This window comes from Channa argus, chromosome 17 (assembly GCF_033026475.1).
Source record: "Channa argus isolate prfri chromosome 17, Channa argus male v1.0, whole genome shotgun sequence".
Taxonomy (NCBI): domain Eukaryota; kingdom Metazoa; phylum Chordata; class Actinopteri; order Anabantiformes; family Channidae; genus Channa; species Channa argus.
Window position 1 is genome coordinate 10,026,382 of NC_090213.1, and position 16,804 is coordinate 10,043,185.

The window sequence follows — 16,804 nt, forward strand, 5'->3', positions numbered from 1 at the left end:
CAGGTTTAACGTGCCAGATGTTTGATTGACCTCCATTGACCTACTGACTAAAATTTCACAATGCTGTCCATGGTGCTGATGCTCGCACCGCAGCTCTTGTAACAGCTCATGTGAGCTAGTAGAGGCCAGTCCTCAGGTGAACTCTTAGAGTGGAGCTAAATCACCACGCACGGTTTTTCTTGACGCATCTGCCTGTTTACTGTCAGTCCAGCGTCCCATAAACTGGCTTCAGTTTATATGAGCTGTCATATGATTCAAATGGTGGTTAACACCTGGCACCTCTACATCTCCCCCTCTCTCTCTTTCTCTCAAAATAAGAGTTTAATGGACTCGCTGAATGGGATAGGTAATAAGCGGATGCCCATATGCTACAGTTTTGAGCTGCTGCAAAACCATATTTCTGTTACAAACCTGCTATTGTCCCAAAAACTGCTAAAGTCTGCTTTTTCTACAAAGATTTCTACATTTCTACAGGTGCACCACTGCCTCAATCCGGGTACAGTTTATATCTGGATGAAGGGTAGAAAACGCCGTGCATGCAATGCCCTAATAATATAACGTGGGTGCATTCTTGCACAGGTGGAAAGCTCAGGTTCTCCACTGATGTCATTTGATAATCTATGACGATATTATTGCTGTCATTTTGACTCTTGATAAACTAAGCTTTCCCGTAATGCACGCTGTTAAGGACTTGTGAGCGTAAGATGTGAATACTGTAGAAAAGATATCGGAAGCAGGACGGTCACGTTTCGAGGTGCGAGAGAGAAGGAGAGAGAGGGACAGGGGAGGGAGGGAAGAACTGGAACGACACAGCCGAGGACCATGCGCTACAGAAGACGGACGAAGGCAGGCGACATGTCTCAGAGATCCAGGTAAGTTTTTGATGCAATAAACACGGAACCAGCAGCTTAACGTTTAATATAATCAGGCCAATTGATGAGATAGATCCATGGTAAAAATATATTTTTTTTCTGCTAAAGATATTCGCGTAGCATTTTTTTATGATTATTTTATCATTTCCATTAGTATTAGTTTATTGTATTGCACCCTGCATCCTGCTTTGTGCTGTAAAGGCAATGTAGGCTACTTTGGACACACAAGCAGCCTTGGGTATCGCGTATAGAATTTTAAAAGGAGCATGGAAGCATATGCGTTTTTTGGCTTTACTGGCGAGTTGAGTCAGATCGTGAAGCCTGTGTCTGTGAGGGGATGACGAGCCCAGGCAACGGTCCCAAAGACCGTCCTCGTAGCGGGCTGGGAAAGCGCGCTGTCCGCGGTGCTGAAATCTGGTCTCTGCATTTCTCAATGGACATTGAGCACAGTACATTCAGCCCCTCTTGACTCCGAAAACTGGTTATTTGTCAGACGACAGGATTTTCTGAGGAATGGTAAAGAACCTGGCTGCTCCCTGAAGAGCTAACCACCTGCTCCGGTGGCCATCAGTTCAGTTCAGTCAGTACTGCCTATTGATCAGTTGAGTGCCTTGCTCAGAGGCACCTCGATGGTAGTTGATAAGAGAGACTGAGGACTGTTATCAGCTAGAGGAATGTGAAACAGGGCGTTGATGGAAAGGAGCATGCGTGCTTAGTCAACTCTTCCTAGCTGTCCTCGTTTCTCCTGGCTTGCATGTCACAGCAGTTTGTCTTCTTTTTCTGCAGGTGTGCGCGGATGTGCCCCACGTGTCATGCTCACAGGTCGTGGTGGTTGAGATAAACGTGGATGTACAGACAGACAGGAGGTAGTATGCCTGCACCCTTGGCACGGCTCACGCGATGTGGCACAACACGGCACGCGTAAAGATGGGTCTCTTCGCTCTCCTGTGTCTCCCTACGTTTTTCTTCCGCGTCCTCGTGCTCTCCCACAGCAGCAGCATCTATGAGCGGTCGGTGGTACCCCGCGCCTCGGCCCGCTCCGTGGCTCGTATGGACGGAGACGTGATCATTGGCGCGCTCTTCTCCGTCCACCACCAGCCATCTGCGGAGAAAGTGGCCGAGCGGAAGTGCGGGGACGTCCGCGAGCAGTATGGCATCCAAAGGGTAGAGGCGATGTTCCACACGCTGGACCGGATCAACGCCGACCCAAACCTGCTCCCAAACATCAGCCTGGGCTGTGAGATACGGGACTCATGCTGGCACTCTTCTGTTGCCCTGGAGCAAAGCATCGAGTTCATCCGGGACTCCCTCATCTCCATAAGGGATGATAAGGACGGGTCCAAATGGTGCATTGATGGCACACCACCCAACCAGCCTCCACCCACAAAGAAACCTATCGCTGGAGTGATCGGACCTGGATCCAGCTCTGTGGCCATTCAGGTGCAGAACCTGCTGCAGCTCTTTAACATCCCGCAGATCGCCTACTCTGCCACCAGCATCGACCTGAGTGACAAGACTTTGTTCAAGTACTTTCTGAGGGTCGTGCCCTCAGACACCCTTCAGGCCCGGGCCATGCTGGACATTGTCAAGCGGTACAACTGGACCTATGTGTCTGCAGTGCACACTGAGGGTGAGACCCTATCATTCATTGTGGTATTTTTGTATTTGCAATTGCAATCCTACATACATTTGTTGTAATATGTAATATCTTTGTGATACTCCTTAGGATTATTACACATTATTTCAACGCTTTACAAACTTGGGGTGTTTGGTGTCGTCACTTACTATAAAATCACGTTTGCTGGGGAACCTAAGAAAATAACAAACTCGAGTTAAAACTATGCATACAAGTGAATTTGTTCAATTTAACTCAAGTCAATTTGATAGAATAAAAACAAATTTTGCATAGACCAAATTTTCTTTTTTACTGTACTTTCGCAATTTTCACCATGGTTGCCTCACAAATGCAACTGGAATTTGATGTCAGCAATATTTGCAAACGCCTATAATTATCCAGACTGTCTGTGTTTAGAGCAGGTGGTTGCACAAACATGGCCACATGTCTTTATTAGGGGTATTATGATGTTGTCTGGATTTGAAGTTTGGGTGGGCATGACTTTCAGTGAAACACCCTATGCACCAGCTCTGTGTGCATGAATTAAATAAGCTGCACTAGGGTATTTAAGCAGAGTACTGAGTACTGAACACTGGGTGGTCACTTCTCTGTATTTTCTCCACTTTGTTGTATTAAACTTCAAGTCCTTGACTGTGTGAGCAGAATCATCAGAACTATCAGAACAGGTTTTAAAATGTGATATCTAACCAAGCACACGAGGGACCATTTTAACATTAACAATTTAGGTGTTCACTTAGAATTTTAATTAATTCTGGTTAAGTCAGGAGGATGAGACTGGAGTGAATAATCAGACTGGTTCAAATTTCACCAGACACATATAAATTAAAATCAATATCTTATCCCCTCAGAAACCCTTGTAATAAAACTAGTCCATATTTCAAGCCACGATTTCTTATTTGCCATGTCGGAGAGCTCTTTAGTTCATTTGTTTAGCTTAGCAGCACAAATAGTGTGTTATAGACAGGAGGAAAAGCGGAGAAAAGGGTAGGGGTGACAGCGTAATTACTGCGAAGTGAATTATGTCCATGGCTTTTCATTAAAGTCTTAGTAAAACACAATCAGCGATGTGCACCCAAATTATGACTGACAGGCTGCATTACCCTGAATACCCCCCCGAGGAGCCGTGGACTCACGGGGAGCATAAAACATCATTGGAAAGTCCTATTATAAGGTTGTGTTGGAGTGGGGCATTGACACAGGTTCCGATCAGCTAGATGAAGCCAGGGAGTTGGGGAGCTGTAGTTCCTTGAGGCATATCTAGGTGGCGTCAGCTATCTGACCTTCATCGTACCTGAAGGGAGACCTTCTGGGACTTAGGTGATAATTTAAGAGTAATGAAAGACGAGCCTGGGGATTGAGCATTTGATTGCAAGCAAGCTACAAGTGGTAAACATGGGATACTTTCAAAGAGGAAGTCTAAGTACTAACTTGCAAGCTTTCATAATCATTCAAAGTTTTTTTTTCTTTACATGCTGACAAACTGTAAATGAAATTTTATATTCGAAAATTAGGCTCAGTTTTACATGAGGCAACACTTTGAAATCACAGTGAATGTCCATACCTGAGGCTTCATATTTTGCCTGTTGCTGACTTTACTCTAAACTTCGAGGAGTCATATGTAAATGCACTTGTTTGCTTTTGCTCTATATTTAGTTATCTCTGTAATAGTGGTCACGACTGGCTTAAGCTCATGAGTTTTCCCTCTCCACCACCTTAGACAAGTTATAAATGCAGCTTGTTGCCCATGGCAACAGCTCGGGCTGTGAAATTGCATAAATTACCTGTGTCGATTATCATCAGTCTGCTAGGAATACTCAGAGCAGGTTTTCAGTGGTCATTGTCAAATGGGCTGTAAACCAATGCACCACCGCCCACGTGTCACACAGAGTAGATGCAAAACAGTAAAATATTGGATATCATAACTTCTATTTGGGACAATGAAATGAGGCGATTGACATATCATCAAAGGACCACTGGATAACCAAAACATGGGCCCAGTGTGTGTCATTACTCTGGTGCCTATTTCAGCTCCTGACAGATAGACAGATAAAATAATTGTTCTATATCAACCACATAGTGGGAAACACAGCATCAAGGCTGTGAACAATTTTACAACAAGTGTTTTAGGATGTTTTTGTGGATAGGGCCCTGCTCTTAATTTCCTGCGGACAACATGCACATTTAAATATACACACAGACACATGTTCCAATATGCACCAGTGACTGGATTTTCTGTGTAATCCAGCTCTCATGCTAAAGAGCCGTGGGATTTATCAACAATCCAGAGCGTGGCACTTGAGTCAAGCGCTACGGTCCACATGGAAATAGAAGATTTAGGCTCAAACAGCTTTGCGGCGCTCTTGATTGGGATGTTGGAAATTTGAACAAGGATAGCCGTCTTCCCCCTTTTTTTGGCTTTGATTGCAATCAGTAGCCAGGAGACTCTCTGACACTCATTATCAGAGGATCAGAGCTTCAGCTCAGTCAGGGCTTGATGCACTGAACAAGTGCTGCAGGGTGTGCTTTGAGTCTAACATCTATGGTCCATCAGTAAAAACAGTAGAAATAGATGGATATAAGCAATTATTTATGATATTTAATAGTGCAGGGTTGTTTCATAAGTTACAAGACATGCCTTTTTTTCTAAAACACTGATTGTCCCACTTAGTGAAAACAACACCTAGTATTTTCATCTTATTTCATGTTTGTTTTCCTGGTGAATTCTCATCAGTGAACAACTATTTCCTTTTTGTCCTATAGGAAACTATGGGGAGAGCGGTATGGAGGCCTTCAAGGAGCTGGCCTCACAGGAAGGTTTATGTATTTCCCACTCAGACAAGATCTACAGCAACGCAGGGGAGAAGCACTTTGATCGGCTGTTGCGGAAACTACGTGAACGTCTACCCAAAGCTCGAGTAGTGGTGTGTTTCTGTGAGGGCATGACCGTCCGAGGTCTCCTGATGGCCATGAGGCGGCTGGGGGTGTTTGGGGAGTTCCTTCTTGTTGGAAGGTAAGGATATGTGTGTCTGTGTGTGTGTCTGTGTGTCTGTGTGTGTGTGTGTGTGTCTTTAACCTTTTAATTCAGAGCGTCAAACATCTCTATGGATGACATGAAATCGGTTAGCAGCCTCGATGGCTGCAAGATGCTGTGTTGTCTACCTGATGTTCATGTCACCAAGGCAACCAAAAAGAATTAGACCACATACCAATAGCACTGAATAGAAATGTTGCCCAGCAAGATGTAATTGGTATTTGTGTCACAGACACAAAGCTAGAGAGGGAAACAATGCATCTAGTCCCCTCTCGCCCTGTTTGTGGTTCTTATTTGTTTTTTCAGTGTAAAGACAGTAATTTCTTATTGAGGAATCAAACATCCATACACATACTACACATAGAGACCATACTGTATCAAGATGAATTGTAAAAAAACTTTTTGTGTTATTTCTTAGATATATTCATTCCATCTCACTCTCGCTCTTTTCCCTCTCCCCCTCTCTGTCTCTCTGCTTTAATCAATATTAAGTGACAGAGACTGTCTGTGACCATAATCTTAGTCACTATAAAAAGGGCAAATAGTGTCGTCTTCCACACTTATGCAGCGTCACATTACACCATGAAATCGCCCTCGAGGTACATTCACAGTTGTCATTAAAAGGCACAGCAACCTTTGAGGTACTTTTCAGTTCATTCATGCAATATCATTTCGCTATCCTTTCTGAGCCACTGGAAGGTGTTTGCACCAGTCAGTTGTTAACCGTGTGTTACATGACGGACACATTAACAAGACAGGATGGCGAAGATTTGTGGCAAAATGAAATTGGATTTTTTGTTTGCTGAAAACTGCATCAGTGCAGCTCAAATGCTGAACTCCCATCATGTAACAGAAGATATAGCACTGTAACTTTCAGGTCACGCATATTAACATTTAAAACTGTTCATGATCAATACAAATACAAAGACATTTTCTAGAGAAAACTAATGGACTTTTTGTTGGACCTTCAATTCTGACATTTTAAAAGTAAATAATTACTGAAGAATGCACATCCTGGATACATATTTACCCCCTAGCACATTAAATGTACAATAATACATTGTTTAAAATAGTTCCCCCCAAAATTTCCAAAGTAATATTTGTAAAACACTACAATGCTCCTCTAATTTAGGAAGTATTTGATTTTTTATTAAACACTAAAATACTATCCATTTTTAAAAAGATTTCCACATGCACCATTTGGCATTGTCCAAGCAGAGACAGGATGGGAAAATTTCACAGTAGTGAGAAACACAACAACACAATGTGGGCCTTGTTCTTTTCAGCAGTTCTTCATGACTGTGAGTTGTGTTTTTGAACAGCCGTCCACTTGCTGTGAATTACGATGCCTTGTTGCATTTCGTAACATTTGGCCAGGAGTTTTTGTCATATATGAGATTCCTTGGTCTGATGGAGACCACCTGGCTGAAACTAAGGGATTTGATTTTTGTCATTGCCATAATCCTCACAGAGGCTTTTTTCTAGTTGGGGAACTGAAGAGAACATAAGTGCTGCTCCAACCTGCTTTTGTCTGTGTTGTACGTTACATTTAATGCATATTATTTTGCAGGAGAAGGCCCGTTTTTCTCTTCAGATATTTAACATGCTGTTTAAATGATCCCCTTTAATGACACTCTAGGGATACGTTCTTTCTCCGTATCTCTTTTTCTCTTTCCTCCACAGGAGAAAGAAATGTAGGTCTTTTTTTAGCTTTTGTGGATGTCTCCATGGGTGGAAGAAATGCTTCTGGGTCACAGTGAGAGTGAGAGAGATGAGATCGAGAGACAGAGTGTGTAAAAATGACTGAGGAAATCTGGGCCTACACAGGTGCCAAACCATGTGTGTTTTTGCTAGCATGTACTAAACAAATGAATTATACTGGCAGACAGGTATTAGCTCATCAAAGATGAGCTTGTGTTCCTCAGTTATGCCTCCCCCTTTAAGGACAAAGTGTTATTATATGCACAGGGAGCTACAGAGAGTTGGATTAAAAAATACAAACAAGTGAGAAAACAAAGTGAAAGAGCAAGAAAAATGCGGACAGACCAAATGTTCAACACACCCAAATCTTTTATCTTTAGGTCCTAATGAAGGCTAATGTTGCTCTGTGTCTGCTGGGTGCAGTTTTTCATATATCCACAATTCAAATTTAAGTTTAAACAATTGATTTGCGGTGTCGCATGCTTAGAAAATTCTATTACATCCAGAAATCAAAATCAAAACATTATTAATGTTACTTGCCAACAAAAGAACACACACACACACACACAAACGAGAAGTGGCTTGTACATTAAGATCAATGTTTAATTAAATCCTGCATGAATCACTTAACAACAAAATAAAAATTAAAAATTGACATTTCGTGGGAACATGGGACATTGTTGGTCCAAATTTCTTCTTAATACAGCAGATACGATTGCAGTTTTGAACACTATCATTAAAAATTGAGTCCTAAATCAGATCCCCGCCTTTGGATCAATTAGTGTAATATTTTACACATTACACAAAAATGCACAGATTCAGAAGACAAAACCAGTAATATATATAAACCAGTAAAGTCATATTTTTGCACACAAATGATCATACCACTACCTAAGGATAGTTGGCATAATTTCTAATAATAAATAAAGCATACAGCAAAAAAAGCAGTAGTGAACTAGATATACTGTATTAATGATTTAGAAAATCAAAGGGCAGGCCGTGTTGTCTTTTTTCGTCTCATCTGTTCTGCTAACCTGCTCTTCAGACAGGGGCCAGGTACGGCTGCATGCTCGACCCACTTTATCCCTGACCTGCAGACTCTCCTCTGCATCATTCCAACACTTTACCTCCACTCAGCTCAGCTTTTGCCAGTCAGTCGAGCTCGGCTTTCTCTCTCTACCATGTAAGTCATGATTCTGCCAGGCAGCTTCCACCATTACACACACACACACACACACACACACACCAAGGTACTCACCTTGGCATGCATAAAGATACTTTTATTCTATACATATACTCCAGCACACAGATACAGACACATGTTGCTGTATATTATCCATTTCACTCCAGTTACGTAGGCATCGATGTCTTGCTGGTCTTTCCAATTAATGTCAAGATGGGTAGAGGGGTCAATACATTTAATCTTGCTCTAGCCATTTATATTATACAAATATTAGATAAAATGACGCATATTTCTAAATTTTAATTACTATTTCCAGCTGTAGCATCCAGCTATTTTCAACCAAAGAAAAAAGCTCGCTATCAATAGGGAGATGGACAAAGTTAGTTAGTCAGTAATGAGCACACGTTAGTGAAGCATTTCCCAGCTACTTTAAGTAACCAGATACTTATGTAAGGAGGGAGTAAGGTCCAAAGCTGAGTTAAAAGAAGAAGGGACATTGGACTCCAACAGCTGTCTGGCGCCAAGTAACCTGACTTCAGATGAATAATAATGAAGCTTCATGTGTACTGGATGCATTAATAGTCTACTGTCTACTAATGCACATGTGAAAAAGTGCCACTGTTGTGTTAAATCTCTGTCATTTCTTTCACTGTTCTGAGAAGGAAAAATGCATATATGTAAGTTTGGATCGCAATGACATTTGGTTTGGAGAATTTGTTTTGTACAAAACCCAGTTGGATTCATCAACTGTCAACAGAAAACTTTTTCTTTTTCTTTTTCTTTGCTACATTATTGATAGATTCCATTTATAGAACTTTTGCAGCCAGGATAATTTAGCACAGCACCATCAAGTGTTGGCCTTTGATCCAAACCCCACTGACAGTATTATCAGAGTTCCATTCAAACTTAACATGAATTTTTACCTTTTATGCTTTGTTCAATAGATGACGGTGTTCATCTGTTGCATTTTTAAATCCGTATTTGCATTCCTCTGCTTGTCTTGCACAGAGCTGACTAATATAACCTTCCTTTCTTGTAAGCCTTGAAAAGTAATGGCAGTAAGTTTTGTACCTTTCATAAACCGTGAAAGACCAAATTCTGCATCCGGCAGTTCCACGATAAATAGACCTTGTCAAAAATGAATGAGTGTATTTTCTCAAAGCCTTGGAGTCTATTGTGTATAGCTTTTTACTGAATTCAGAGAGTTCAAGGGGGTAATCACTTTAAAGTCAGCCAGAGAGGAAGGAATAGCTACAGGTGGAGCTGAAAATAAGTTGCACGTGTGGAAATAAAACTATTGTTCTGTTCTGCCTTCATGGGTGAAAGAGGGACAATAAAGCATATTTCACATTGAGCTTCCTTGTACAAAGAATGTTCTTTAACTTTATCTTAGTGCTGATAAAACTGTCATTGAATTTATTTATCAGTTCTGTGGGTGTAGTGAGGCGGTATTGGAATCAGTGAACATCATGAAAGAACAGTGTGTGTTTTACAGCATGTACTTAACTCTGCCTTTAGAAATTGTCCAAAAGTGACTTACCATTAATTTGACTAAACCACACAATGACTCCCAGGAGATGACATCCTTTATTATTATAGACCCAGCATCCCCATGTTGATGTTACCCAACATGACATCTTTTGAAGCAGTTGCTTTATACGTACATTATGTTGGTGAAGATATTCTCTCCCCAGAATCACTTTACAAATCAATCTACAGTCAACAAGCAAGGCTTTGGTGGCTGCGTTGTAATCTGAAATGAGAAATAATCAAAAAGTGAATGTTACACACACCATTACTGCTGAAGCAAAAAGAAGTCTGTGAGCTGATGTTAGATGTTAATGCATTGTATCATTAAAATATTTGGCAGTGTGTGTGTGTGTGTGTGTGTGTGTGTGTGTGTGTATGTGTGTGCGTGTGTGTGTGTTTGAAACCATGCTTTCCCTGAGGCAAACGCCATTAAACTCTCTGGCAGTTTAACTGAATCTTACAGTAAATCTCTGAATCCTGAATGTTAATTTCCTCCTACTCAGTTATATAAAGAAATTTGCTGTGGGATACATCTTTCTGCTATGCTGTAGTTTTTGCACATTTGAAAAGTAGATATGAATCTACTGTAGAGTGTTTTTTGTTATCAATACTTCCTCTGCCTGTTCCCCAGTATGAAGCCTAGTTTCTGAATGGCAGCTTGGAGTGAAGGAGTGAACCCACCTACCCATTTGCCCGCCTGCGTGCTCTCTTGCAATTAGCAACATTCGTTTTCTCTCTCCTGCTAATGCTGCTTGAATGCTGTTATTACTAAACATCATTTGCATAAGCTGCTTTTCCGCATGTAACGCTCATTTCTGCCCCCGTCTTACACACACCGTTTTGGTCTGGGTCCCATTTTAAATTCTCGATCCTTGTTTTTTGTTTTGTTCCTGACAAAATGGACACTGAGGCAGGAATGTGAGAGTTCTGCCTCTGCATTGCCTTGGCAGTAGTCATTAGCAGGGTAATACTCTGTCGTTTGAGACTGTGCTGAGGTCCAAAGAAAGCTGTGAACCCATATTGTGTGTGTCACATGCATTTCTGCATTTGGCTGTCCTGTTTGATTTTTTTGTTACAAGGGGACTCAGATTTTTGCTCTGAGCTTGAATAAATGAAGTGTTTAGGGCATCAGCGATAGAGCGAGAGCGAGAACGAGAGAGAAAGAGTTGTGGCGCGACACATTTAACTGCCTTTTTCCTGCCATCTCCGAGGCTTTCATCTCCCCCCATCTCAGGAAGGAGAGTGTGGAGGATGTGAAATTCTGCCTATTGACTTCTTCTTGTGAGTAATTTGGCAAATAGTGGGTCATGAGCGAAGACCTAATCACTGGCAACAGCTATGGCAACAATGCCAAAATAAATTTATATCTTTTTCATCATTCAAGGGCATCCAACCATGCCATACTGCAGAGATTGGTTTTTATTTAGAACGCTGAAGGATATTGTTGTTAAACGTTTTCAACTTCTCAAGAAGAGAGGATGGAAACCTTTTTTCCTACATCATCTATAATTTTCCTCTTTCTGTTATACGACTATCTCAAAGTGCGTGTGGCCTGATCCCGCACTTTCCAGAAACACCTCTCTTTAGGGCACAATAGCGACTGATAGATTAGTTATGAGTGTAGGGAGTCAGAGAGAAGTGAGAAGAGTTTGCAGGGCGGTGAAGGAGTGGGCAGGAAATGAGACAAAGGCATAAGAAAAATGATATCGAGCAAATGATCCTTCATCTTTACATTATTGTCTCTATGCACTCTGCACTAAAGCCATTATCAGAGTTTAGTCAGAGTTTACTGGGGCACATCATGCTGGAATGAAGCTCAGGATCATTTTTGTTATCAGGGCAGGATTTACTGTACCATTGGAATAAATGTTGTGTGTGCTGCTTGTGCCACAGTCACCATGGAGATTTTGTTTGGGCTCATGTTGGAGTTGGTGTGATCGTCTCACTGCAGATCTGTCATTCAGTCTGTCAGCAGGGTTCCAAACACAATAGTCCCTTCTCAGAAAATATGGCTGACATCTGAGAAATCCCTCCAATAACAACAGAAACAAAGATTATAATTATAAGATAGGGACACACTGTCGACATTCATTCAGTAATCGAGCCCTGTTCCCCCTACTCGTACACACATTTGGATCCTGGAGAGTATGTTTAAGTATATTCAGTCAAAATGGGTGATTGCATCTGTCGATGTTGCACTAAGCAAGACGAGCACAATGAGCTGCATCTGAATATTTATAACTCGCCTCTGATGTTAATTGAAGGCAGCCACACATTGTCAAGGACATCTTTCTCTTCTCAATTGATGCCTTGTGTTCTCATGTGCAAGCAGATGGGTGAATGACATTGGCACAATCAAAAATAGCACACTGGCTTTGCATCTGGACATAGTTGTCACATTGGGATTTACACAACCTGGAAGGATTTTTTGTACAGACAGCTAACACTGGACCAAAATAACATGGATACACAAAGAAAAAGAAGATTGTACTACTAAAACAACTGATTAACAGAAAATGAATCAAAGGATAATTCAATTATTTCAATAACCAGTTAATCTTCTTTAGTCATTCTACATTCACGAATCTCAAACATTGTCCACTTTTAGCCTCCAAAAATGAGGACTTTTTACTGTTTTCCATCACTGTAAATTGAACAGCTTAGAGTCTGGAGAGTCAGTCCTACAAAACAAGCATTTTGAATAATCTCTTACAAATTTTGAAGTCATTGTTAAAGGGTCTAAAAATTCAAACTTTTATGATGCATAATTTTGACTTTCCAGGTTTTGAAATTGAATTACAACATTGCACACATTTCTTTTCGTCACTTAAAAATTTTAAATTCCAAATTTCCACATGACAAAATGTGTCACTCTGTGCGTATTTACATATTACATACATCTGTTCCTGTGTGTTTTATTCAGTTCCTTGTGGCCCCCTTGAAAACTTGATTTGGAACATGATCATCCAGTGATTAAAGTACATATAACAAAACATTATAATGTAATTCGTCATTAATAGAATTAGTTCTTGTAGCCAGGGGGCAGACTGGGTCTAAAAACCATGTATGGATTTGCTGTCATTACTAAGTGAAATGACTCTGTGAGCAGAAATGTCCTCTCAGCCTGATGTAATGTTTTTACATTAAATAAAAACCAACTCATAATAACATCTTGTCACTGAAGGGACTTTATGATGTTTAGTAGTGATGTCCCTTGGTGGTAAAAACCAAAAATGATTTTCTCTATGCAGTGTTCCCTGTCAATGTAGAGGGGTCTGATCTCCCTACTCAAACTGGGGCATGATGAATAAGTAAAAGCAGCCTGGATGAGCTTTTAAAGGCTCCCCGGCTCACACAGGGCCCACCTCAAGAGAGTCGGGCTGCTGCCACCGTGTAACAAACAAGCCAACACACTGCTCACAAACACAGAAATATGAGAAATGGAGGAGAAAGGGTGAACTATGGAGAGACAGATAAACGCAGAGAAGGGGGGGATTGTTTTTTTCAGCTGAGGAGAGCAAACCCCTGTAGGAATAGTTCTTCCACTACCAGTTCTGTATTATTTAGAATTAATCAAGGCTGTTGTGGGATCAGCATAAAGACAAATGTGGAACATAATAATAATAATAATAAAAAGCTCCTGTTACAGTAAAATCCAGGAAAGAATAATGTCAAAAATACTGCGACAAATCCTAAACCAGTGACATTCTAACAGACAGATTAAAAGTTTTTCTATTAGCTACCCGAACTTTTATCTTACACTCGCATAGAGAAATTAGAAACCTCTTCCCTTCCCTGTCCTCCCCTTCCTCTTTTTAAAGTAACTTTCCAATTCATCCTCCAGGGGATATGGCGCATGTGATTAAATCTCTGCCCTGCCAATTAATTCATGGCTTCATAAATATACAAATGTGCTATCAAACTGGAACTAGATCATCCAGGAGAGTCGGGGGAACTCTCAGTCTATTTACTGTTGCATGCTACTCTATAAAATATCAAACTGTTGGCAGGCTGTGCTCCTCTAAACAATGTCTCACCATCAAAGGCACACATTTTATTATTAATCATGTGATTTCAAGTAATAGCAGCCTGCTGACTTAAAATGTATTTGGAAAGTTTAAGGTAAAAGAAAAAGTGGGTCTGGTGGCTCAGTGGTAAAGCATTGGGTTGGGTTGCAGAAGGCACCGGGTTTGAATCCCACCCCACCAGGTGTGGCCCCACCCAGCCACGGGGTAACCTTGGTGCTGGTCCCGAGCCCGGACAAAAAATTTGTTGGGTTGGTCAAAAGGGTTGCGGCAGTAAGGGCATCCGGTGTAAAAACACACACCAAATCAACGTGCGGAACATGTTCCGCTGTGGCGGACAAGCCGAAAGCTGTTGATCTTTAGGGTAAAGGAGAAAGAAAGGCTTTACTTGCATTGTTTTAGTGTATCTGTGCTTCCATCTGTGCTTGCGCATACAACACATTCACAGGACACAAGTTGGAGGTGCGACTTTACACCTGAGTTATTTGCTAGTAAATCCTGATATTCCTTTGGTCTGGATAGATTAAATGAGACTGCTGTCATGATAAAACAACAGCAGCAGTGGTGTGATCAAATGCTGAACCGTGAAACCACGATTACATTTTTCTGAAAGACCACTTCGGTGGTTGTGGAGTAAGGATTGTCCTCTCTTGTGATGTTATAATACCACAGTATGGATAGGGTGAGTGTTTTTTTATCTTACTGTACACTAATGTCATATTCATGATTGAATTTATAATCCTTCTGATGGCTTTTGAATGTGTTGTTTGCATAACCTACATCTATCTACAGTATGAGGTTTTGATCCCATATCCACTAGGTTTCTAACAGCATCAGAAGAATGGTCCCTTGTTGGGTTCAAACTGGTGACCACCCCTTTCTTGTTTATTGGAGTTTTTGATATGAATTTGCTTTCATCACTGTGATTTGCTCATGCATAAGTTGCAAATATAGTTTCAAAAGTGTAAAGTGCCAATATAAACACGAGAAGAAATGGTCTAATGTCAAAATCTAGTAAAATGTGGCTCATAAATATTAACTTGCCTAGTGTTTAGTGATTTGCTGCACTTACTAAAGTGTCAAAAGTGACACATGGGTTCAAATTACATCAGCAAACAAAGTTTGTTTCTTTGAACCATGACCATAATCTTCGCATAGCCCATAATATAGATTTGTGATTTTTTTTATTTAAAAATATTTTTTAAACTTTACTGGTAATCTGTTCTGTACTGTTGCACTTCATCTTTTTAAGACAAATGGCAAAACTAATGTTAATAATTTAGTCGGAATCATATCAGTGGTGCTAACACAGCTACTGCTTTGTCATCTTTGCAACAACAGCAAATTTGATCACATACTTGAACAGCATTGACTCCTTAATGTTTTTAAACAGGTGTTCCTCTAAGTATATCAGAGTCAGGCTATGAAATAATGGGGCTTCCAATATGCAGTGCGAAGCCGTGGTACATTCAGGTGATATTAAATCAAATTTGATCCCATTAGGTGTCCCTCTGGTGGCCTGAGAGTTTTGATGAGCTGTTTGGAGTTCTGCCAGGCAGCACAATCCTGAGAGAGGGGAGCGAAAAGAGAGAATGTCATTTTACTTCATCACAAACTCCACTGCAAGAAACAGTCAAGCATGTCCCCAGTGCCTCGGGCATTATTCATGTAGAGTGCTGAACAGCAATTCTCCCCCTCTTCCTCCAATGCTCTCTTCTTATTTAAAAAACAATCTGTTTTCCACTTTTCTGAACAAACATTGAAATGCAGAACATACCACCCAGAATTTAAATGCCGTTACCTTCCCTGGTCTTTATCATAATGATTCCTCTATGATAAACACCTGGAGCAGACACAGAAATGTCGTTAGTGTGTGTACTTTTGTGTCTGTGTCTGTACGGCTTCCACTGGACAAGAGAGGGATGAACAGAGGCAGTATTCACTTGGAGTGAATGAAAGAAATGTGACTGGGACAAATACAATTCATGTGTTTCTGAATCTAAACTCAATTAGGAGAGTGAAAAGAATGATACAGAAATACAACAGAACAGGCAGCTCACTCTATCCAGAGGATATACAGTATGTCAAACTGTATCGGACTCACTATCACCTGAACAAAACACGTTTTTCACATTTTTCATTGCATTGTCAACATCTAGGAAAATTTAAGGATCATTAAAAACCTTTGTCTACTTTACAGATTCACTGCATTGCAGTGCCTGTGTGTGGAGTTTGCATGTTCTCCCCATGTTTGCATGGGTTACTCTGGTTTCCCTCACTCCATATCATGGGCCTTTAGCTATGTGTAAGCAGTATATAAAATACATGAATGCTACAGACATGACAGGGATGTCAGAAAGTCTTAGAAAAAGTAGTAATGCAGTGTTATGACAACATTGAGAAAGACATACAGTAATTGCTAGTCTTGCTCATTAAGTTTCCATCTCCCACTATGCGTATCGTCTTTTATACTGGTCAGTGAAGTGATTAAAGTGTGTGCCTATTTATGAGGTAGAGTGGGTAGTTTGCTTACATTTAGACATGTGATTGCTAGGATTAGAGAGACAGACATCAGGGTCAGTATGAGACACTTTAGCAACCTCTGAATGATATGTTCTTTTTTGTTCTCTATCAGGATCATTTTCATCCTATCTGTCTCATGCTACGTATATGTCAATATCCATTAAGGCTTTTAGCTTGGGGATCCCTCTACAACCTCACAGTCAAACTTTCTTCATAGCGTCTGTCTTATATGCTCACATATTCGGTTGAGTGTCTACTTTTACTTGACTGACAGTAATTGTGGGCGTAAAGGTCGGAGACTTT

General features: G+C 40.8%; 1 protein-coding gene across 2 annotated transcripts in view; it reads left to right on the forward strand.

The window, feature by feature from the left end:
* Positions 1–722: 722 nt before the first annotated feature.
* grm1a (glutamate receptor, metabotropic 1a) overlaps positions 723–16,804 on the forward strand; it is a 28,193-nt gene continuing 12,111 nt past the window's right edge. For both annotated transcript variants that reach the window (XM_067482603.1, XM_067482604.1), the window contains exons 1-3: positions 723–872; positions 1,659–2,502; positions 5,269–5,518. In XM_067482603.1, coding sequence (XP_067338704.1) covers positions 1,773–2,502; positions 5,269–5,518 — 980 coding nt within the window. In that variant the 5' untranslated portion in view covers positions 723–872; positions 1,659–1,772. The remainder of the gene's footprint in view (positions 873–1,658; positions 2,503–5,268; positions 5,519–16,804) is intronic.